The 22,608-nt window shown below is 44.5% G+C and overlaps 1 protein-coding gene and 2 non-coding genes across 4 annotated transcripts; all 3 read right to left on the reverse strand.

Moving 5' to 3' along the window:
- Positions 1-3,395: 3,395 nt before the first annotated feature.
- LOC115539866 (tumor necrosis factor receptor superfamily member 14) lies at positions 3,396-10,777 on the reverse strand. 2 transcript variants are annotated; one of them, XM_030350713.1, is made up of 6 exons: positions 10,619-10,777; positions 9,446-9,523; positions 8,887-9,012; positions 6,171-6,329; positions 5,961-6,045; positions 3,396-4,249 (listed from the first exon to the last, which is right to left on the reverse strand). In XM_030350713.1, the coding sequence occupies exons 1-6, from the start codon at positions 10,659-10,661 to the stop codon at positions 4,126-4,128; spliced, it is 615 nt and encodes a 204-aa protein (XP_030206573.1). In that variant the 5' UTR covers positions 10,662-10,777; the 3' UTR covers positions 3,396-4,125. The 2 variants fall into 2 exon arrangements, with proteins under 2 accessions (XP_030206573.1, XP_030206583.1); XM_030350723.1 differs by lacking the exons at positions 8,887-9,012; positions 9,446-9,523; positions 10,619-10,777 and adding an exon at positions 6,604-7,097.
- A 4,406-nt stretch (positions 10,778-15,183) lies between these two features.
- Positions 15,184-15,298, reverse strand: LOC115553741 (U5 spliceosomal RNA). The gene has a single exon (XR_003978492.1). It is a non-coding gene; the product is annotated as a U5 spliceosomal RNA (small nuclear RNA).
- A 404-nt stretch (positions 15,299-15,702) lies between these two features.
- On the reverse strand, positions 15,703-15,818 carry LOC115553753 (U5 spliceosomal RNA). Its single transcript, XR_003978496.1, has one exon. It is a non-coding gene; the product is annotated as a U5 spliceosomal RNA (small nuclear RNA).
- Between the last annotated feature and the right edge of the window lie 6,790 nt (positions 15,819-22,608).

Here is a 22,608-nt window from a genome sequence, read left to right on the forward strand (position 1 = left end):
CTAATCTATGGTGCCATGCAGTTAGCGCAGTTAGCGTTATTCTTTTAATGTTTATTTATTTATTTATTTTTTCCACAATGTCTTGTTTTTTAAACGATTTATGATGACCATATGCTCTGTAAAGTGACCTTGGGTGTCTTGAAAGGCGCCTCTAAATTAAATGTATTATTATTATTATTATTATATATATATTTATTATTAGTTAATACTTCTTATCGATCATCGTTAAGCTATTTGAAAGGCGGTCCAAGGCAGTAGTTGAATGCAAACAGGAATTCGTTCTCAAATTCTTAATATGTGGTCTATTCATTTTAATTGGATCATCGTCTGAAATCCAGGCAATATCTCTATAGGCCATACATATTTACCTTTATCGCACATTGGACAACATATGCCACTGACATCATATTCCATAGGCCGGCAGCTTTCTCCTGTAGTGGTGGGTGCTGGAATATGAATGTGTATATATATTAGGGCCCAATGTTGGCCTAGCAGATAGATTGGAATCGGCGTATGCGTTTGCCGATATGAAAACTTCAGAAATGGTGTTGATTTATTAAAGCATTTACCTCTATTGTATTTTGTTATATTAACACGTTAAAGCAATCTCTAATACAAATATATTAGGCCTACTATATAGGCAGAGATACTAGTTGGTCAAACAGAGTTGATTAAATTTTTTAATGATTTTTATCCATCTTCTTATGGAGTAATACATCATGGTTATTGGGGATTACTTTAACATCCTTATTAAGGAAGACAAATTAAACACTATATGTAGTAAGAATAATTTACAAGATTATTCAACCCTCTGAAACTCCCGCCGTCAGTGAAACTGAATTAAAAATAAAGATCTGAATAGTTTTCCTAAGAATCCAGCGTAAATCCCACTCTGACCTCCAGAGTGAGGTAGAGTAATGCACAAAAGGTTGAATGCATTTTTGATGATATGCAACACAGGTCAACTTTAAATCGACCTGTGAAGATATCCCACACACATTTGTAGTAGCACTTCAGAGTTGGCGTGACCTTAGACAACGGGCCAAATAGAAAATGAAACGTGTCCGACAATGTGCTGCTTATCTTGGAGTTACCGCTAATCAAACAATAATTCCCGTAATGCGCGCGGCTGAGCGGGTGCCCGTTACGTCGTTTGACTTTCAGAACTGGATCGGACCGAGGTGCGGTCGCTTTCACGTCTCAAGCCAACTGCAACAGGGTTCGTTTGGAAGCGAACCGAGACCTCCTCTCCTGCTGGGTCTTGGTCCGAATGATTGGTCCGCACCAGAGTTCGATGGTTTGTATTCACAGTAGCCTACACCAGCCCAAAAGGTTCACACCTTTTTTTTGGTTGCTTTCGCAACAAACATGGCATCTCTGAATGTTAATACGCCCTTTAACAATTATTCGCCAAAGACGAAGTGTATAGTGGAGAGTAGGCTGCTACCCCCGGAGCCTGAGGTGAGTAGGTGAGTAATTGTTTATGCTACACGTGAACGCTCCAAAAATAAACAAAACACTTTTTTTTTTTTTTTTACTTAGAAAGGAGTCAGCTGAGGTGGTTCGGGCATCTGGTAAGGATGCCCACTGGGCGCCTCCCTTGGGAGGTGTTTCAGGCACGTCCAGTGGGGAGGAGACCTCGGGGAAGACCCAGGACTAGGTGGAGAGATTATATCTCAACACTGGCCTGGGAACGCCTCGGGATCCCCCCGTCAGAGCTGGTCAATGTGGCCCGGGAAAGGGAAGTCTGGGGCCCCCTGCTTGAGCTGCTCCCCCCGCGACCCGACCCCGGATAAGCGGACGAAGATGAGATGATGAGATAAGATAGCAGTTTATTTGTTTTCATTACGTGAGATCTCAATCATGGGATATTGCCCAAAACCCCGAGACTGCGAAACAATCAAATTGCGTCATCGTAAATGCTACGTGTGTAGCATACTACGAGAGGGCGTTCAGTACGGCCTACCTCGAGTCCATAATGCCATTGTTTACATTTCAGCCGTTCTCTCTTTTCACCTCCGAGCACAACCTCCTTTATTATGTCCATGAGCACAACAAGGACTCGTAATAGTGACGTTCTGTTTCGTACACTTCTTACTTACCCAGAAAGATGCACATCAGTGTCAGAACGGCGAATATTCGCATTATGTGTGTAGGGCCTTTTTAACAAGTGAACAGGTGCGTTCCAGATATTCCGTAAATTACGGTGGCCGAGATGGGCCACTACACTTGCAAACTACACAACACGTGCGCTGCAATTGCCAAAACGCTGATGATGCAAATTCAGAAAAACACCTGCAAACTCTTATTCTTCTTCTTCGTTCGTGTTTATTTGGCAGTTGGCAAACCAATATGGTGCATTACCGCCACCTACTGTTTGGTTTAGAGCTTCGATGGAGGTTATACGTTATAAACTATGCAAAAGAACAAAAGTAAATAAACAAAATCATATAAATAGAAAAACAACAGATTAAATTTTAATCTGTCAAATAAACCTGTTGCTTTTAGATAAGTCATTACATGTTTCCATGCCGGTGGTCTCAGTGTGGAAAAGGAGAGTAAACCCTCTAAGGTCAAGCTTGTTTGACCCAAAGCTTTAACATTTTTGAACAGCTCCCTTCTCTCCAAATTGTATGCCTCACATTGTAGTAAAACATGCTCCACTGTTTCTCTTCCATTACATTTTGGGCAGACCCCTGTTTCATGTTTGCCTATGATGTTCATACTGTGGTTAAGACATGTGTGCCCTATGCGTAGTCTTGTGATGATAACCTCACATCTTCTGTTCCAGCAGCCCTGTCTCCTTGTTACCACCTGTCCCTGAATTCTATGCAGGAAACGACCCTTATTTTCCCTATCCCATTGCTCTTGCCACACCTTGTTGATTTCTGATTTAATTATTGTTTTAACTTCAGATTTACTTAATGGAACACCCAGCTGTATATCCTGTTTCAGTGCCTTTTTTGCCAACATGTCGACAACCTCATTGCCTTCTACTTCAGCATGGGATGGGACCCATAAAAACCTGCAAACTCAGAAACACCTGCATTGACTTCACAAAACGATAAAATAGGGAAACGAACTGCAAGTAATGACAACGGATGTTTCCGGGGGGACCATAATCAGTGACGGACCCATATCCGGTCAGCGGTTCTTTTCAATTACGAACTTACAGATACCCCTTGCTAAATTTTACTCAAGTACAAGTAAAAGTACTACAGTCAGATGTCTACTTAAGTAAAAGTACTGAAGTACTTGTTTTTAGTAAAGTACTTGAGTATCAAGAGCACTAATTTGGCTTCCTAAATAACTCTCTCTCTAGGAGTCATTAATAAGAAATTAAGACCAGAAAAGTAGTATAATAGGGTCTCTTTAAGGACCAATAAAACACTAAATAAGATTTGAAAAGCTTTGGAAGTTTATTTACAACATTGCTTACATGGTTTGTAGTCAACATATAAGATAGATCGGGCGGTGAATTGCATTGCATATTCGACATCCCAACAGAGAGCTGCTGAGGGGTCTCCGTAGTTACGGAGTCGGATTACAGAGTTGGAGTAGTATACTTGGGCTAAACGGTCCGTGTGGAACTCCTACTTCAAGTTTTAAATTCTGCATCGCAAAACAAGCCTTTGCATTCGCCATATTAACGCTATGTACGCCACATTTACGTATCGCGGTATACCTCTAACCGCACCGAAGTGCCTGTACTGTGACGGTTCGGTACAAATACGTGTACCGTTACACCCCTAGCGAACACAGAGCTTGCGTGTTGTTGACGGATGTCACAAGCTCTGTGTTCGCCAATCTACCCATCCTTTTTAATAAACAATCTGTACACTTACAAAGTAATCAAGCCTTGTTTTACATGTTAAGACCCTTATTATACTACCAAAGAAGTGTCGGGCTACTTCTAGCCTTGGAAGTGGTTTAAAATAGCGATTTAGTTTTTACCATGAGACATGCCCCTATCGTTCCAAGTTTATAGCGTTTTGGTAGAATCTGCTAAAAACAGCCAACTTAAGAATACGTCTATATGCGCTTTTTTGCTCCCAAACGAGCATTCCAACTCGTTATCATACCAAACATATCCCAGATCCATTTTACACCTGATTTCTCCTTTAACTAACCAGGCAACAACAGCAGCAGCACTGATACTATTACAACATAGTGATGTCTTCTTGGGGCTGTGTTGCAGACCGCGTCTTTGGTTTGGCTTCCCTTTTGCAGCACCTTTCCATTCCCGCAGCTACAGACAGACAGACAGACAGACAGACAGACAGACAGACAGACAGACAGACAGACAGACAGACACCTTAAATCCATAGATCCATATTCTTTCATTTCATTTCTCTTTCCATGGCCTACTGTTGCTTAGCCAGTATTGTGGCTACCTTTTCATGTAGTCTTTTCTTTTGGAGACCTTTGTCCCTTTTAATAGGCCTGGGCCCCGTTTCCCGATATCGATGGATCTTCGCTCGTAAAATGGTTCGAAAGAGGGATTTTTCGAACCATCGATAATTTCTTTGGAGCGTTTCCCGAAACTCCTCTTAACGTGAACGCGCATTCGCTGCACTCAAGACGATCTTAGGATACCTGTCCACTGACATGGTGCTGAAACGGGCTATGACGCAGGGGGAGACGCAGGAATGTCGGAGGAAAATGGGGTTAAAAAGGGTTAAAATATCTCCCCATCAAGGCCAACCGCAGAGTAGCCTACGAAAAGAATAGATTGCAATAATATGAATGCTAAAGATATTAAAACACAATTGATTAAGCCTAGGCCGACATATATAGCATTCCTAATCCTGAGCGCACGATCGGGAGGTGGAAGTTGCGCTTTAGATGCCTTCACAAGTCCAGCGGAGGGCTCCAGTTTTCGCCGGCCAAGTCATGCGCTGTGATATGTGTGACAGCTATGTTGCACAACATTGCAGCTAAGGCTGGGGTAGCTTTGGTTGAACCGGAGGACATTGAGGACGATGACGACGAGGAAGATCGGTGTGAGGACGGCCTCCCACATAACTACGCGGCTGGTTTTCATGCACGTCGAAGAGTGATTGAGACTTTTTTTTAACCCCCTCCACCCTCCCACATGTCACTAAACATTCCCGTCAACGTGTCCAATCCCCACAATATCCCAGCCTTTTGCCTGCTCCTTTGCTTGTTTTTTATAAAAAAATATAATATTTTTTTTTATATATATATATTTTTTTACATTATTTTATGCTACGTTTTATGAGTAGCCTATGTCAGTCTGCACAAATCCCCCCCACTTTCTCTCACACATTTTAAGTGCCCTGCCTGCTCAAACATTTCCTGGACTGTCTCTCTCAAACTAAGAGCATAATGGCCCACATTAGGCTCAGACGCACGTGATACACCATTACCAATGTGTTATAATAAAACGCATCCGAATGTCCGCTGGCTACGCCACTGAGGCTATAGTAGGCTAACGAGGCTCTTAGCGTCCTACGAGTACCCTGGCCTGGAGCACTCGTTAGCTACTCGTGACTCGTGAGCGTTTTTAAGACGTTCGTTACCAAAGATGCTTTTGGGAAACGGTGTGAAAACTGTACGATGCTCTTACGACCCACTCTGCGATCCACTTAGGCTAAAGATGCTTTCGGGAAACGGGGCCCTGGTGTTATAATAATAATAATAATACATTTAATTTAGAGGCGCCTTTCAAGACACCCAAGGTCACCTTACAGAGCATATAGTCATCATAAATCGTTTAAAAAAAACAAGACATTGTGGAATAAATAAATAAATAAATTAATAAACATAATAAATAAAAAATAAATAAAACAAAAACAAGACAAAACAAAACAAACAAACAAACAATCAAAACAGTGATCAGTTAGACGTTGTGTGCGAGTTTATAATGCAGTAACGTTATAGTAAATAAAGTGCCTTGAATTCATACAATAAATAAATGACCCAATGAGATAACTCACCTTTTCCATTCTGTACATTTATTACCACCTGTAGAATAATACCCAGTCTTGCAGTCCTCACAGACCGTGTCAGTGCCCCTGGTTCCTACAAAAACATGTGGAAATACAACACACAAGCATTTACAATCAAATCCAATACTTTGTGATGTAATTATTACTACCAGTAGTAGTAATAGTACTATAGTAGTAACTACCAGAGTATTTCCCCACCAGGTAATTTAGTCATCTGGACACCATTACACTGGGTGTGTTTCTGAGCCAGAGTGCAGCCTGATTCCTGGTTGGGCTCCTGGCAGTAGAAGCCATCCAATACGGTGCAGGCTGAGTCCTGTTCGCTGGTGCACTCCCGTTCTGCTACCAGACCTTGTTCTGACAGATCAAACAAGTCAACATTTCAATGCAGTTACATTCTTGTTTATTTTTACTTTTTTTTTTCATTCCCAAATTATAGGAATTTAGTTTGGCCGCAAATGTGGGGTATATCAAATACCATTTTTGAAACTTCACATAATCAACATGCATTTTTGTGGGTTATATAAAAGTCATTTTTATAGCGACAGCATAGCACTGTGGGTAAGATTTGAGAGTTGCGAAGAGGCGTACGGCGTATGGATATGGCATAAAAGCAGTGCAGTGGTAGCACCTCGGAGGACTTGGAAAAGCCCTCGGTAGGCCACGCTCTCCCAGGGCGACATCCCAGGGCCTTTCCCCATCTTCCACCTGGAGGATGGCCTGGGCAGCCTGCAGCAGGCTGACTCCAGGGGTAGCAAGCAGATGGTTGCCGGTGCCAGTTGCTGTGCTGCCTACCTCCTGCTCCATGGCGCTGTTGGGGAATGGGCGGGTGCAGGGAGGTGACAGACGTTGCGCTTCTTGTGACCCAGTGCGGCCTTCCAACAGCTTTATGTGTGCTTAGTGGTTGGGAGAGGCCCCCCCCATAGCTTAAGTTTGTATTTTTCTACATTTAATTTATCAGAACTGCGACTCTAACTTGCCTTACAGTCCTGGAGCTCTCTATCTAAATAATATCATATTATACATAGATATCTATATCATATGATATATATTATCACGGCCAAAAGCTGTGTGAGCCTCCAGACGATATTATGAATCTCAAACGGCCGCTTCGGGTTCTCCGACGTCTCTGGTCCTTCCACGTCCACATCAATCTGAAGTAGACTGAACCACGACATGGAGGAGAAAGGGTTTGTTTTCTGCGATTGTTGACCGCGGTTGTCTCCCGCCGGAGCCTCGCTGCCGAGGGACCGCCGCCTCGGCAGCGGTCAGCGCTTAGGCACCACCGCCACCTGCAGCGCCGAGGCGGTGGTGCCTCGGCAGCGGGAAGCGGTGCCCAAGCGGGAGACATTCGCGGGCAACAATCCCTTTCTCCTCCATGTCGTGGTTCATGTACTTCAGGGAGCCAAAGCCAAAAGCTCCTTTCCCACCAATTCCTTCTCAACCGTGGCTGAGATAACCCCCACTACGAGTCTCGTTGTGGAAATACCAGAGACGAGAGTCCGACGTGTTATGCGCCATAACACCAACAGCAGAACTCTTATCTAAATAACAAGGAAGTGTACAACACTTGCGTTACAGTCCTGGAGCTCTTTATCTAAATAATATCATATAATACATAGATATCTATATCATAATAACTATTATCACGGCCAAAAGCTGTGTGCGCCTCCAGACGATACTATGAATCACAAACGACTTCGTCGGGTTCTCCGACGTCTCTAGTTCTTCCACTTCCACATCAATCTGAAGTAGACTGAACTGCGCGCTGCCTGATGCCCGCTGCCCGCTGCCGGGTGGTGGTGCTTCGCGGCGGTGGTGCCTCGCGGCAACCGGTGGCAGGCAGCATGTCACAGTTCATGTACTTCAGGGAGTCAAAGCCAAAATTCCTTTCCGCCAATTCCTTCTCAACCATGGCTGAGATAACCCCAACTACAGTCTTGTTGTGTAAATACAAGAGACGTCAAAGAACCTAGGTGTTATGCACTGTTGTGTTCTTGTAAGTAAGTAGTCCAATCCGGGTCGCTTTTAACTCACTTTATTTGTTAAAGTATTTTGGTATGCTAATTATGAAGCAAAAAGGGGGGGAATTGTATTTAACACGTGTGGAGAAAAATACCGCAGAGCTATCCTCCAGCCCCGGGGCTTCCCCCGGGTCTCTCAATGGGGCTGCCACCCGTCTCTGACCTCAAATCTGACTCCCGCTCTGGTTTGTATCAAGTAGGCGTGGCCTGACGTATTGACTCCGCCCTCCTCACTTGTCTCAAGGTGCGGCCATCTGTGGCTGGAGTAGTTATTGCAGCTTGTATGTCGGGTCCTGCTCCCCTTGTGGCTATGTATAGTAATTACAGCTTATGTGTTCGATCTTGCTCCCATGTGGCTATGTGGGGGTAATGCAGCTTGTGTGTTCGATTCTGCTTCCTAGTGGCCATGTGGGGGCAGCTCTTCACAATGTGCACAGCTCTTCTTTATGTGCTTAAAATACGTAACAGCGCCATAACACCAACAGCAAACACTTGCGTTACAGTGTGTGTAATCACACACACACACACACACACACACACACACACACACACACACACGCAAGTGGTGCTCACACGGTCTTGTCTCATTGGCGGGCCAAATTATCTGGGCGGGCAATGCAGCGAAAGGGAAGGAGCTTAGATCCTTTATGACGACATAAGGGACCACATTCCAAATCAGCACACTTGAGCCTCCGTTTTTTCAAAGGCGAGCAGAACACCCAGTGCTCGTTTTACATCGAACGCAAGTGTTAGCCACTGGGGGACCATAGGCAGGCTAGGGGGACTCATATTTATGTTAGAAAAACTCATAAAGTGAGATTTTCATGCCATGGGACCTTTTTAAAGCATCCATAATGTAGCATGCCATGGGACCTTTAATTGTTCACTACCTGCTTTACAGGTTCGACAGCTGTAACACCGGCTCAGTCCACTGGCCATGTCCATGTACGTGCCTCTCTCACACGGCGTGCAGCTCGTACTCGAGTCATTGGTGCAGTTTCGCTTCACAACACTTCCTGTAGAGCAGGAGAACACAATCAGCACCAGCCACTGGAGAGAGACCCGCACTTAAATAATCTGTTTCTTATGTACTGTATTTTACAGCATCATTTTGGTTTTGTAGGTTTGAAAAAGTACCTGCAAAAGTAGACCTACCCCTTGGTGGGAATTACATGTTAAAATTATACTAATTTTACAGAACTCAAAGACATTTGAGTGGTAAGAGGAATCAACCGTGTAATAAATATACAGTACTAATCTATTGTGCCATGCAGTAAGTATTTCTTATCGATCATCGTTAAGCTAGTTGATAGGCGGTCCAAGGCAGTGGTTGAACGCAAACAGGAATTCATTCTCAACTGTTCTTCTTTCTTAATATGTGGTCCATTCGTTTTAATTGGATCATCGTCTAAAATCCAGGCAATATCTCTATAGGCCATACATATTTACCTTTATCGCACATTGGACAACATATCCCACTGACATCATATTCCATAGGCCGGCAGCTTTTTCCTGCAGTGGTGGGTGCTGGAATATGAATATATATATATATATATATTAGAGCCTGACCGATTTTATCAGTCGATATTGGCCAATCACAGATAGATTGGAATCGGCGTATGTGTTTGCCGATATGAACATTTTAGAAATGGTGTTGCTCATTAAAGTATTTACCTCTATTGCATTTTGTTATAATAACATGTTAAAGCAATCCCCAATACAAATGTATTACTATATAGGCAGAGATACGAGTTGGTCAAACAGAGTAGATTCGATTCTTTTATGATTTTTATCTATCTGCCTAATGGAGTACATGGTTATTGGGGATTATTTTAACTTCCTTACTAAGGAAGACATGATGAAGAAGAATGAAACACTAGATGTAGTAAGCATTATTTATAAGGTATTTCCACACTCTGAAACTCCTTAACGCCGTCAGTGAAACTGAATTAAAAATAAAGATCTAAATAGTTTTCCTATATGAACCCCGCATAAATCTCACTCTGACCTCCAGAGTGATGTAGAATAATGCACAAAAGGTAGAATGCATGTTTGATGATATGCAATCAACTTCGAGTCGACCTTTGAAGATATCCCACACACATTTGCGCTTACTGAGTGGGCTTGACCTTAGACAACGGGCCAAATAGAACATGAAACGGATCACCACACGTCATGGCCACTGTGGCTGATAACAACCCGTGGCCTGTAATTTGTCCGCTAACTATATATTTTTTGGCAATAAACAACAAACTTTGTATGTAAAAAATCAAAGGCAAAACATGTAACTTTATACGTACGGAATGTCTATTGGATATCGGACCCAAATACCCAATAGTAATTCCGTCTCCTCCGTCTCCACAGTCCGACTCATTTTCAACCGACTGTCCGACAATGTGCTGCTAATCTTGGAGTTACCGCCAATCAAACGATATGGGATATTGCCGGTTATTGCCCAATATCGCCAATCAAATTGTGCCATAGGCCCATCTTTGGCTATGACTAGGTCCACCTCGAATCCATGAGGTCATTGTTTACATTTCTGACCGTTCTCTCTTTTCACCTCCGAGCACAACAAGGACTCGTAATAGTGTCGTTCTGTTTCGTACACTAATTACTTACCCAGAAGGACGCACATCACTGTCAGAACGGTGCATATTCGCATTATGTGTTTTGTGCTGTTTTAAGCAACGGTTCGGCCAGAGCCATCTATCATATAGAGAGAGAAGAGATGTGTCACTGCGATATCGAGGGTGACGTGGTTCATGTCAGCCAGCAGTGGCGCAAAAAGTGGGTATGCACTATATGCGGCGCATAGGGGCGCCGCACCAGAGGGGGCGCCAAAGCGATGGAAGTAAAATTATTTGAGTCGGCATTTTCTGTATTTAACAGCGTTTGTGTACATGATATGATGATCAATAACAGATGAACGTCAATGATAAGGCGCCCCCCCGCTCCTTCGCCTCCCTCCCCCCCTCCTCTCCACACGGAGCTCCAGTGGCCGCCCCCTCGACTACGCCCTGGAGGCGAGCGCCAGAGTGTCTTCATTTGAACCGTATTGTCATCTGATGACACGTACCTCAATATGGAGAGGCAGAGAAGAATGCCCTCGGGCACAACATAGAAAAAGAAAGATTGGGAAGGTCGTTTTTATGGCAGTGTATCAAGAGGAGGCTTGTAAATATACAGGTTAGCTAAATCTACTACTAGTAAAACAACAGGTTACTGTTGTCTTGCAACTGTGTTGAATGGAGCCTACAATATAACGGATCATAACAAGAAAAATAAAGGAACTTGTTTGTGGCTATTTTGTTTTACTTCAATCTCTATGCAAGTCTTTGTTTTATGTCAATAGACCCAGTAAAAACGGAGTTATAAAGTTGATACTTTATAACTCCGTTAATAATCCAAAAGTGAATAAATTAATAATAAAATAAAAAAAATATTATCGTATCTGAATCGAGACTGAATCGTTCTACACAGTATTACGATGCATCGAAGAATCGATTATTTTTCCCACCCCTATTGGTTACTCCAACAGCTCTAACAGAGTCTATTGTTTTGCATGTAAGCTTTTTGGTGAAACTAGAGTGGTGGGGTATAATAACTGGCAGTGTCTTTCAAAGATACTGAAGCACCATGAAACAAGTGGTTACCACATAAATGCTTATCTGATGTGGAAAGAATTGGCACCCCGCTTATGCCCAGGTAAAACTATTGATAGCGAATTGCAGAGAGCCTGTTGACTCGAGTGATCGACTGCATACTCTTCCTTGCAGAAAGAAACCTGCCACAGAGGGGGACTGTGAAGATGTGAATGGCATCTTCACTGTGTTAACATGTTTTAAAAGATTCACGTGTTCCTGTCTGGCTGTTAGCCCTGTAATAGTCTACTGTGGCTCATAGGTTAATTGAGCCACACCCATTCTGGTGCTCCTTAAGAGGGCCAGAGTTCTAGACTGGAGGGCGGCTTGAGTTGTGCAAGTGACTCGACTGTTGTGGTATTGTTTTTAAGTAAATATATGTTTTTACCAACAACATTGTGCGTCGAGGAAACTCTTTTTCACAGGGACAAAATGCACGGATAGGAAATCCTAAAAATGGAAATTTTCTGGGTATCCTTGATCTCTTATAGCACGGTATGATGTTACACTGGCAGACCATCTTAGAAAGGCTGCCTCTAAAAAAAAAACGGATATCTGTCCTGGTGCACTCAAAATGAATTTTTTGATTCAATATCAGAGTGTGTTTTAGAACGCCGCGCTTAAAACGTTCTTATATGGGACTGACAGCAGCGATTGCAATATTGAATGGTATATTAAAAAAACACATGCCCAAGTACTTTTCTGACTATTGTTGCATATTTGTAAATGTCAGTCCTATTTCATGTAGGCTACGCCGTCTAGGCTTAAACAATTCAAACTATGCACCAATCAGCGTGGGCACCGCCCACATTTCCCACGGTATCGTGTCTATATAAAGCGGTGTATACCGTCGCTCATCCTCCCTTTTCTTTCAGCACTTGTGCTTATCAGCGGAAAATCGAGAATACATTAAGGTGACTTCGACAAAACGGATCTCCCAAGCCGGTGGCAGCGGCTCGGGCGAGGCCTTGGACAAACGGCCCTCTTCAGGGCCACCTGAGAGCGCTCCTGGAGCTAGGTCCTTTTCAGGACCCCTATGCGCCTCCTGTCCCGCCTCCCTGGCACCGGGTGACGGGCACTTGGCGTGCTTTCGGTGCCTCGGCGCCGACCACGCCGCGGCTGCTATGTCTCCTGTGTCGCCTGCCGGGAGCTGCCTGAAGAGGGGATCCTCTCCAGGCATCTCTTCTTTTCTCCTGCGGTGGACCTCGCTGACGCCATCGACTGGACGACGACGACGGTATCATCAACGCCGACGACGACGCCTCCATGGACGACGTCTTCGGTGACTCGGCGTCCGGATTTTCCCGCTCCCGGGTTACAACCGCCACCGTCGTCCAACGTGGGAAACCGCGCCGGATGGCCGATCTCTTCTGGAGATCATGGGTGAGGCGGCGGCCATCAAGGGGATTCCCATGCCGGCCCCGCCTCTCGTCCCCGTATCTGATGATATGCAGGGCGAGTGCTTTCGCACCCCATCTTCTTCCCGGCGGGCTTCCCAGTGCCCCCTGTACCCGCCTGTGCAGCACCTGTTCACTGCTGCCGGTGGGGACCCTTCGACCCTGAAGGCCCCGGTGAAAATCCTTCACGGATTTCACCAACGTGGAGGGGTGGGCCGATACTCAGGCGAGGGGGATCCCTCGCCTGGAGCCTCCCCTGGCAGCTCTTCTCTGTCCGGGCGCCGGATGGCGCCCTAACGAAAAGCCGCTGCCCCCCGACCGCCTCCAGAGACAGATTGTCGGCGGTGCGTTCTACCATCGTGGTTGGACAACACGTTGAGATGGGGCCATCCCATACAGTTCAAGCGTCGTCCCCCACCCTTTATGGGGTTGGTGGAGACCACGCTACGGGACCCGGCTGCGAGCACGGCTCTGGCAGCAGAGGTGGCCCGTCTCTTGGTTCAGGGGGCCATCACTGTCGCTCCCCCCCCCACGAGTCTCACCCAGGGTTTTATTCCCGCTGCTTCCTGGTTTCCAAGAAGTCAGGGGAAAAGAGACCTATTCTGGATCTTCGCGTGTTCAACAGATTCGTTGCCGCAAGGAAGTTCAGAATGCTCACTGTCGGAGCGTTGCTCCGGTGTGTGAGAGAGGGCGATTGGTTCACATCCCTGGATCTCAAGGATGCTTACTTCCACGTCCCTATTCAGCGTTCTGATCATGGAGTGTTTGAGATGCTGAGTGTTTAGAAAAAAATCCTCTCCACATATATCAGGCTGAGGTTTGTGGAACCAAAAACAGGTGGGAACAAGTATGACTAAGAACAACGAAGCAAACATACAGTTAGTGTGAACAAGAACAGCAAAGTAGAGCCAGGGGGTATCAATAAATAAAACAAAGTTATTCATGTGAGGAACAAGAACAACAAATGTGTGAACAGGTGTGCGTGTATATCTAACTTGAAAAACAAGAACAAAGTGAAGGAACAGGGAGGAATATTATAAGTTATTAATAAACAAACAAAATACTCCACATACATGATTGTTGACCGCCGCCGCAGATTGTGAGGCACAGACGAACACTCTGTCCGTCAGGCCGATAATATGCTTCTGGAGGCGGTCGGGGGTCAGCGGCATCTCGTTAGGACGCCATCTGGCGCCTGGACAGAGAAGCGCTGCCAGGGGAGGGGTCCCCTTTGACTGAGCATCAGCCGGGGCCTTCAGGGTAGAAGGGTCTCCACCCGCAGCGGTGAAGAAATTCTGAACGGGCGGCAACAGGGGGCACTGGGTAGCCCGCCGGGAGGAAGACAGGGTATGAAAGCACTCGCCCTGCATGTCATCCGACATGGGGGCGAGAGGCGGGGTTCGGCAGGGATGCCCTTGAGGCCCCCGCTTGGCTTCTCCCTGGGGACGGCCGTGGCGGTGGAGGCCCTGGAGTGGGAGAACCCGGACGCAGAGTCCGGAAAGACGTCGTCCAAGGTGGCGACGTCGTTAAACCTCGACGTGGTCGTCGTCGTCTTCGACGTCCGGAACTCCGGCCTTAAAAACGTCGATGGCCTCGGAGACGTCCACCGACGGTGAGAAGAGGTGCCTGGAGAGGAGCCCCTCTTCAGGAAGTTCGCGGCAGGCGGCGTAGGAGGCAGGGGTAAGAGCCGAGGCATCTGAAACATGCCAGGTGCCCGACACCCATCACCCGGCGCCAGGGAAGCACAATGAGGCCCTGAAAAGGGCCCAGCTCTTAAGGAAGAGCTCTCCAGTGGCCCTGAAAAGGACCGTTGGTCTGTCGCCTCGCCCACGCCGCTGCCCCAGGGTTCTTGAAGCTTAGAAGTCATGCTGTTGATGGTACAATGCTGAAAGAAAAGGGAGGATGAGCGGCGGTGCGTCACATAATATACACGGTGCCGTGGGAAATGTGGGCGGTGCCCGCGTTGATTGGTGCATAGTTGAAATTTCCAGTGCGCGCGTGCACGCGCATGGGACAAGCCCATAAGGCGAAGCCTAGACGGCATAGCCTACATGAAATAGAACATAATAAGCTTCAGGGAAGTCAGATAAATACACAGCAGCACCATCAGCAGCAGCACCGTAATTATATCGAACAAGGAACGATAGCCCCACCTTTCGGCAGAGCATCAAAAAATAAGTTACCACTCACATTTTTCCTCTCCACGGAAATCTTTAGTAAAAGGCGAAAGATTTATGCAATCTGAAGAGAAACCAGAATTCTCCTGAAATAGGCATGTCCAAATGTGAGCTAATATTCCAACCTAACACTTTGAGTGATGTTTTTAAATGAGCAGTAGCCCATAGTTTGACTTTTGCAGTAATAATCAGAAGCACAAATGTTAAAACTACAGAATGCCTTGAAATATGCTGTTTAACACAATGTTCCAATTGGAATGTAATGTAAAGAGTACTGAATTAACTGTCTCGCAAAGCATTGTGGGTAGGCCCGTTGTTTCATGTTGACGTTTTAGAACAGCCAATATTAGCTGTATCACCTAAACATGAATTGTGACATGAAATCTCCTTTCATGCCAAGTTGATTTGACGCATAAATCAGAGAAGTCAGGTAACTAATTTAGATTTTGGTACGATGCATTTATTTATTTATTTTACATTGATTGAAATCTCTACCTTGCAGCGAGGCAGCAAAAACATTTTTTTAACTCATACTTTGTCCTCACCACGGAAACCTTTAATAAAAGGCGAAAGATTTATGCGATCTGAAGGGGAATTTAATTGTTGCTGATAAGCGTGTTCAAATGTCTCCTAATGTTCCAAACTAACACAGTAAGCGACGTTTTTAAAATAACAGTCGCCTATAGTTTCACTTCTGCAGTAGGATAGAAGCACGAGTGTTAAAACTATACATTACGTTGAAAGATTCAGTTTAACACAATGTTCCAATTGAAATGTAATTTAAAGACTTTTAAGGTTTCGCAAAGGATTCTGGGTATGTAACCTGGTTTCATCTTGAGGTTTTACAACAGTAAGCCGTATGTACTGGGACACGAGATCTACCTTCATGCCACGTTTAGAAAATGAATTATCAATGCATCATTATTGTTCCAAATTTTGTTGATGACGTCAACTTTGGGATAATGTAAAAGTTGTAAAAGGACCTCTGGTGGATACAAAATACAAATAAAAACGTTAATCTCATCTTCTCACTTTCAGCGAAGTGTCTTGTTCGTCCTTGAACCATTTGTTGGGCTGATGGGACACTACATATATTTTTATCTCACGTCCAGAGCCGGCGCTGGCCATTTCGGCAGGGGAGGTCTCCCGCGCCCCCTCCCCCCCTCCCTTCTCCGTTTGTTTTGTATATTTTAATTGACTAATTAAGGGCGCCACCAGAGGGCGCCCCCAACGCGTCGCCTATGTCGCCTATGCCGAGCGCCGGCCCTGCTCACGTCAATGTAAATAAGAGGAAGAAAGAAAAATGTTAAAAAACAAACAAACATTCAAATGTATTGCACATGGAAAGCGAGCCCTATCTAGCATCACAAAAAAACAGAAATATAAACTTTCTTCGTTTTCAGCACTGAGGGATGGACTAGGCAGTCCTTGGTTGTAAATTACTCTTCCCATTTATCACTTGGAATTGTATAACCTATGCCAAATTTAAAGAGATACGTGGCGCATACACTCTTCCAGTAGTGGGACATGAAACATGCAATCAAAACGAACTTATCTCGAACTACCTAACCCTAAAAACCAACCGACAAGTGGTTCAGCACATTGATTTAATCTTACTTTGGCCTTCAAACATTCTCGGGGAACAGGCCTTAAGGATTTCTTCATGCAGAGTTTTGAATTACACAGCAGAAGAAAACCCCACCTTGCGGCAGAGCATCAACAAATTTGTTGTTACTCATTCCTCTCCACGGACATCTTTAGTGAAAAGCGAAACAAATATGCGACCTGATTATAATCAGGGGTGTAGCCTAGGAAAATTCGCACGAATGGGACAGAATTACGAATTATTATATTATCTCTATCCTATTTGTGGGTCTGTAGCCTAACCAATTAGCAATACTTAATTATTTTAAAAAGGCCTATCGGTGATTTTCTTCAGTGATGCTGTGAGGTAATAGTTTGCAGTATGTCTTTAGCCGATATTTGAGGGAAAACACGTATTATCAAATAATCGGTCATAAAGTGTGGGAACACCAGAGAGGGCTGTACATTTGCAACCGCTCACGCATTCATCTTTTCTATATTGTGGTCTGAACCGTTATGCGGTGAAATATCCAAGGTGCAAGTAGGCCTAGTCTATAACCATGGGCGCGCGTCCCATGTAGTTTTAAGAAAAAAATTACGCGTACGCGCGCGCGTCCTCGGAGTAGGAGAGAACAGGGTTTGAGAGAGTGAGCGGGGAAGCACATTATAGGGTTTGTATTCAAACCCGATCTTTCCGCCACGTCGTTGTGGGCGAGTTTGCGCCTGAGAAGAACGTGATCGTCAATGCCGCCTCCCGAACTACATTGATGCGTATTTTATTGTCGTTGGATCAGATGGACATCACTTTTAGCCGCATCTAACGGCGGACGGAGCGCCCTTGACTGCGGGAAGATGAGGACACTTGGTTTGAACTTTGTCATCAGCTGCCTGTGGTTGCTACCAACAACAGTAAGCATCTTTAGTGCTTCTTCAATGCTCTGCTGGGAGTGTAGTATCAAAACAAATCAGTTGTTGTGCAGAATACGTTTGATGTTGGTTTTTATTTTCAGAGGAGAAGGTTACATTAAATGTGGAGATTCATGGCTGCAGGGTTCCACTCTGCAGCCATGAAGTATCAGAAATATCAGAAATATTGAATATATATATATATATATATATATATATATATATATATATATATATATATATATATATATATATATATATATATATATATATATATATATATATATATATATATATATATATTTATATATATATATATATATATTAAGTCAATCACAATTCAATCATGTCTAGAAAGTCGGGTTAAAAAACTCCATATATTCCTCATTAAATACATTGAGTGAATGTGCTACTGCTGTATTGATACCTCTAGTCTTTATACAAGCACGACCAGAAAAGGAAACAGTGACATTCGGATCGTCTATATTCTACTCCTCCTATGACTGAGGTGTACCCAGTTGTACCTGTAAAAATACGCTTACCTTTTTCCTCTCAGTTTTGCCGGGGTAGGGATTTCTCTCTCTCTCTCTCTCTCTCTCTCTCTCTCTCTCTCTCTCTCTCTCTCTCTCTCTCTCTCTCTCTCTCTCTCTCTCTCTCTCTCTCCCTCCCTCTCTCTCTCTCACTATAACGCACACTCTCACACGCACAGAGTCGGTGTGTTCCCGCAGCCGTTGCACCGCTGTTGCTCAGCTGCAGTCACCATTCTGGCGGCTTGACACGGTGCCACTGACACCGCTGTCACACGCTGAGGGCCAATTAGGGCCGCTGAGGACATGGCTCAAACTTTAGTGATGAGCTGCATTACCAACAGCTGGAGGTCTTCCTCGTCCTCCTCCCGTCCTCCCATCTCCTGCTCCGCCTCTTCCTCCTCCTCCGTCGCTACCTCCCCTGCTCCTCTTCCTCTGCCACCACCTCCTCCCCCTGCTCCTCTTCCTCTGCCTCCTCCTCCCCCTCCTCCTTCTCCCAATCTCCTCCTCCTCCTCCTCCTCCTCCTCCTCCTCCTCCTCCTCCTCCTCCTCGTCCTCTTAGAATAGAGATGGGACGACTGGTTTGTGGACATGTATTTATTGGGGAATAGGGGGGGAAGAAATAATGATGGCATTTGAATTGTTTATATCTGAAATATTCAGAAGATTGTGAACTCTACACCTCTCTCTGAGGCGAGGTATTTAATGCACTCAACTGTCTCAACAATGACACTGTGCGAATAAATTACAATGATCTTTCTTTATATTTATATTCTCGAAAATGCCCTTTCTTGCATTCCCCCCCGGACTTTAGTCTCAAACAAGAGTTCAGCAGGGTTCACAAAGTTTGTATTCAAATTTCTTGTGTTTAGTTTTCATACCCTAAAGAGCAGACCAACACCACACATAGAGGTCATACACTTTATTAAAGAAGACACTGTGTGTGTGTGTGTGTGTGTTTGTGAGAGTGTGCGTGTGTGTGTGCGCGGGCGTATGTGCGTGTTTGCGGGTGTGTGGGCGGTGTAAGAAAGTGTGCTTGCATTATCCTTATGTGTTCTGGCGTTCGTTGATAAGAACCTTTTCCGTGGCAGGCCATACTAAGATTAATGCCTTCGATGGACAGCATTAAAATAGGTGGTTTGAAACACAGTTTTTGTATTTTGTTTAAGAGGATTGCATTTTTATGTCAGTATTTCATAGTGGTATTATGAAAGGAGCTTCATTCTTAGTGTGATGTTTTTTTGTGTGTGAAATCCTATTGTGGTCATTTGAACATGTGCTGTCCTCTTCCATTGTTTTTATGTACTTCTTCCGTTATCAGGTTTTTTCCTGCAGAAGAAGTGCACAATATAAACGAGACTGACCTGAATAAATACGGGTTCATTAAAAGGTTCAACGCAAACTCTGCTACTACTACTCTTACTATTAGTAGTGTGTATTGTAATTTCTGGGCTTGTCATTCAACCTTGCTCTCCAACACAAAAGATGATTGACAGATTGACCTAAAAGAAACATAGAGAGAGAGTCAAGAGATGGAATCAATAATGAGACAATGAGAGAGAAAAAAACGGAGGGATAGAAAAGGTTGAAATTGGACTGCATTTTGGTCTGTATCTTATTCTGTGTTGGGAATTCATCCATAGACCTTGCCTGAGGGAGTCATCCCATTGATTAGTCTAACTCCCAAGTCAGGCTCAACCCAACCATACAAACAACACACAATTATTATAATCGATTAGATGTTTAATAGGTACTCTAAAACTATCTGTCTCCTTTACTCAAGGTGTTAAGAGGCACCTTCCGCTCTCTTTCTCTTTCTTTCTCTATCTCTCTCTGCCTCCCCCTCTCACTTATTTGAGCTCTCAATAGTCATTTTAACTGTCAGAAATACATTCTTTAAGGAACAATGAATCAATAAATGAAGCGTAAATTATTACCTTCCACAGGGTCATGATACAACGGACTACGAGAACCACAATCTACCAGGCCCAAGGCAACAATCTCCTCCCTTTGAGTCTGCTGTGGACGTCCCAGGCAGAGGAGAGCCGTTGGGAGCACCTCTAAAGGTCAAACATCTATCTAAAGACTTACAGATCATCTCCACCAAACCCAAGGCCCCGCTCCTGGCTCAGTCTGGGCCCTTCGGCTGGCCCCAGAACCTGTCCCAAACCGTGGACCAGTTCCTGTACCGCACCGCCCCCAAAGCCAAAGCCCCCGGCCCCGCGGGCAAGCCGGCGCCCAAGGCCAAGAAGGTCTTGGGCTGGGGCGACTTCTACTTCAACGTGAAGACGGAGAAGTTCAGCCTTCTGGTGACGGGGAAGATCGTGGACCACATCAACGGGACGTTCAGCGTGTACTTCAGACACAACTCGTCCCGCCTGGGGAACATCACGGTGAGCATCGTGCCCCCGTCCAAAACCGTCAGCTGGGACCCGGACCCCGGGGACCGGCCTGGGACCGCCGCCTTCGCCGGTCACCAGCCGCTTCTGGTTCCAGAGTTCCAGGTCCAGGGGCCTCCGCAGTCCACGGCCACCGGGCCCTGGCCAGACCTGCAGCAGCAGCAGCAGCAGCAGCAGCAGCAGCAGCAGGAGGTGGTGATGGTGATGACAGAGCTCAACTGCCGGGTGGAGTACCAGAGGACCAACCGGTCCAAGAAGACCAAGCCGTGCCTCTACGACCCGGGTCAGGTGTGCTACTCGGAGAACACCCAGTCGCAGGCGGCCTGGATCTGCGCCAAGCCCTTCAAGGTCATCTGTATCTTCATCGCGTTCACCGGCACCGACTACAGGCTGGTGCAGAAAGTTTGTCCGGACCATAATTTCCAGACGGACCAGAACCAGCAGAACGTAGGATGACTGCGGGCATGACTTACACTGAAGGACTTTACACTGAAGGAAATGGGGATGTCAAATGTTCATGTAGAGGCTTGTGCCCAATCACGTCAAATTACTAACAGTGATAACACCACAGACATCTGAGGGTAAGAAAAATGTATTTGAAAATAGCTGTTTGTAACAAATGTAATACTACATTAGGATACTCATGGTTAAAATGATAATAATAACTTCACTTTGCATGGCCCGTCCAAAATAATTTTCATAAAGAGTTTTGACATCCACAATAAACGATCGACTTCCTCACGTAATTAAAGCATCCATCATTGCTATAATTATATCATTCCATCTATACAGACATAAAATCAACACAACACAAGATGAGTTAAAAATCAAAACTTATTTAATAATTTCAACATTATTTATGGAGCACATTTTCATCTTAGCTTAGAAAGAAATAGTGAAACTAAGGTCTATAATTCAACAGATCACATGAAATTACATTATACTGGTTTGAAGAAGTAGAAAGAAGATTTAAAAGAGATACTGATTCTGCTATTGTGTCAACTCTAGGCCCTAACCTTGAGGTTGAACACATGGTTACCTTTAGATTCTGATGCCGACTTTTCAGGGCGCCAGGAAGTCCTTTATCCAAAGTACTGCATGGCCGTGGGCAGTTATTGGGAGGGGCAGTGGCTCAAGCATAGTGCCAGAGCAGCACTGAAACCAATGAGGGCAAAAGGGCAGTGGCCTGTACCACCCTGGTCACGCCCCTGTTTACATGAAGCACTGTGTAGGTCCTCAAAACAGTGGAGATTACCTATTACTACTTTGTTTATTGGTTGCTGTTTGCTTCTCTTAATTTCAATATTTTTGTGACATTTACATTACATTAGTCCATGATAACCTCAAGATATTTTCTTTTACCAGTGCGAGTAAATGCTATTATTTGTAAATTAATCTAATTGGTTAATATTTAATAACTTTTATTTCTCATATATATCTTATTCATCAGTTAATGAATACCAGTGTTGAGGATTATAAGATTCAGGATTAAAATGGATTTGTGGAAAATTTTACTTTTCTGGGATGTTACAGATTTATAATAATTCCAGTAGCATATCTTCTGGAAATGACAGACGCACAGAAGTGCATGCCTGTCTGAGCTGTCTAATTATCGTATGATGTACGTTCACACTTCTGGAGTTATTGTGGGATTCTCTCTGCGCGTGTGGTTAGATTTCATTTCATTTTCATAGTGAAATCACGTTTTCCACAATGATGTAAGAAAAAGTTAGTAAGTTAGCTGTGTTTGAAGTTAAGTTAAGTGTTAAGTGTAACTTTATGACTAGTATTTCTATGTGCAATTCAATATGCAGTGATCAATAACAAAAAAAGTTTTTAAGACATTTTAGTCAAATATAATTGTTATGGTTTTATTCATTGCTTATTTATTTATTGCTTAAACCTTTGATTAATAATCATTCCATGTGTATCTGTGTACATTGTTGAATGCTGTTCTTGTGATTAATCAGGCGGCATA

The sequence above is a fragment of the Gadus morhua genome, chromosome 1 (assembly GCF_902167405.1).
Source record: "Gadus morhua chromosome 1, gadMor3.0, whole genome shotgun sequence".
Lineage (NCBI taxonomy): Eukaryota > Metazoa > Chordata > Actinopteri > Gadiformes > Gadidae > Gadus > Gadus morhua.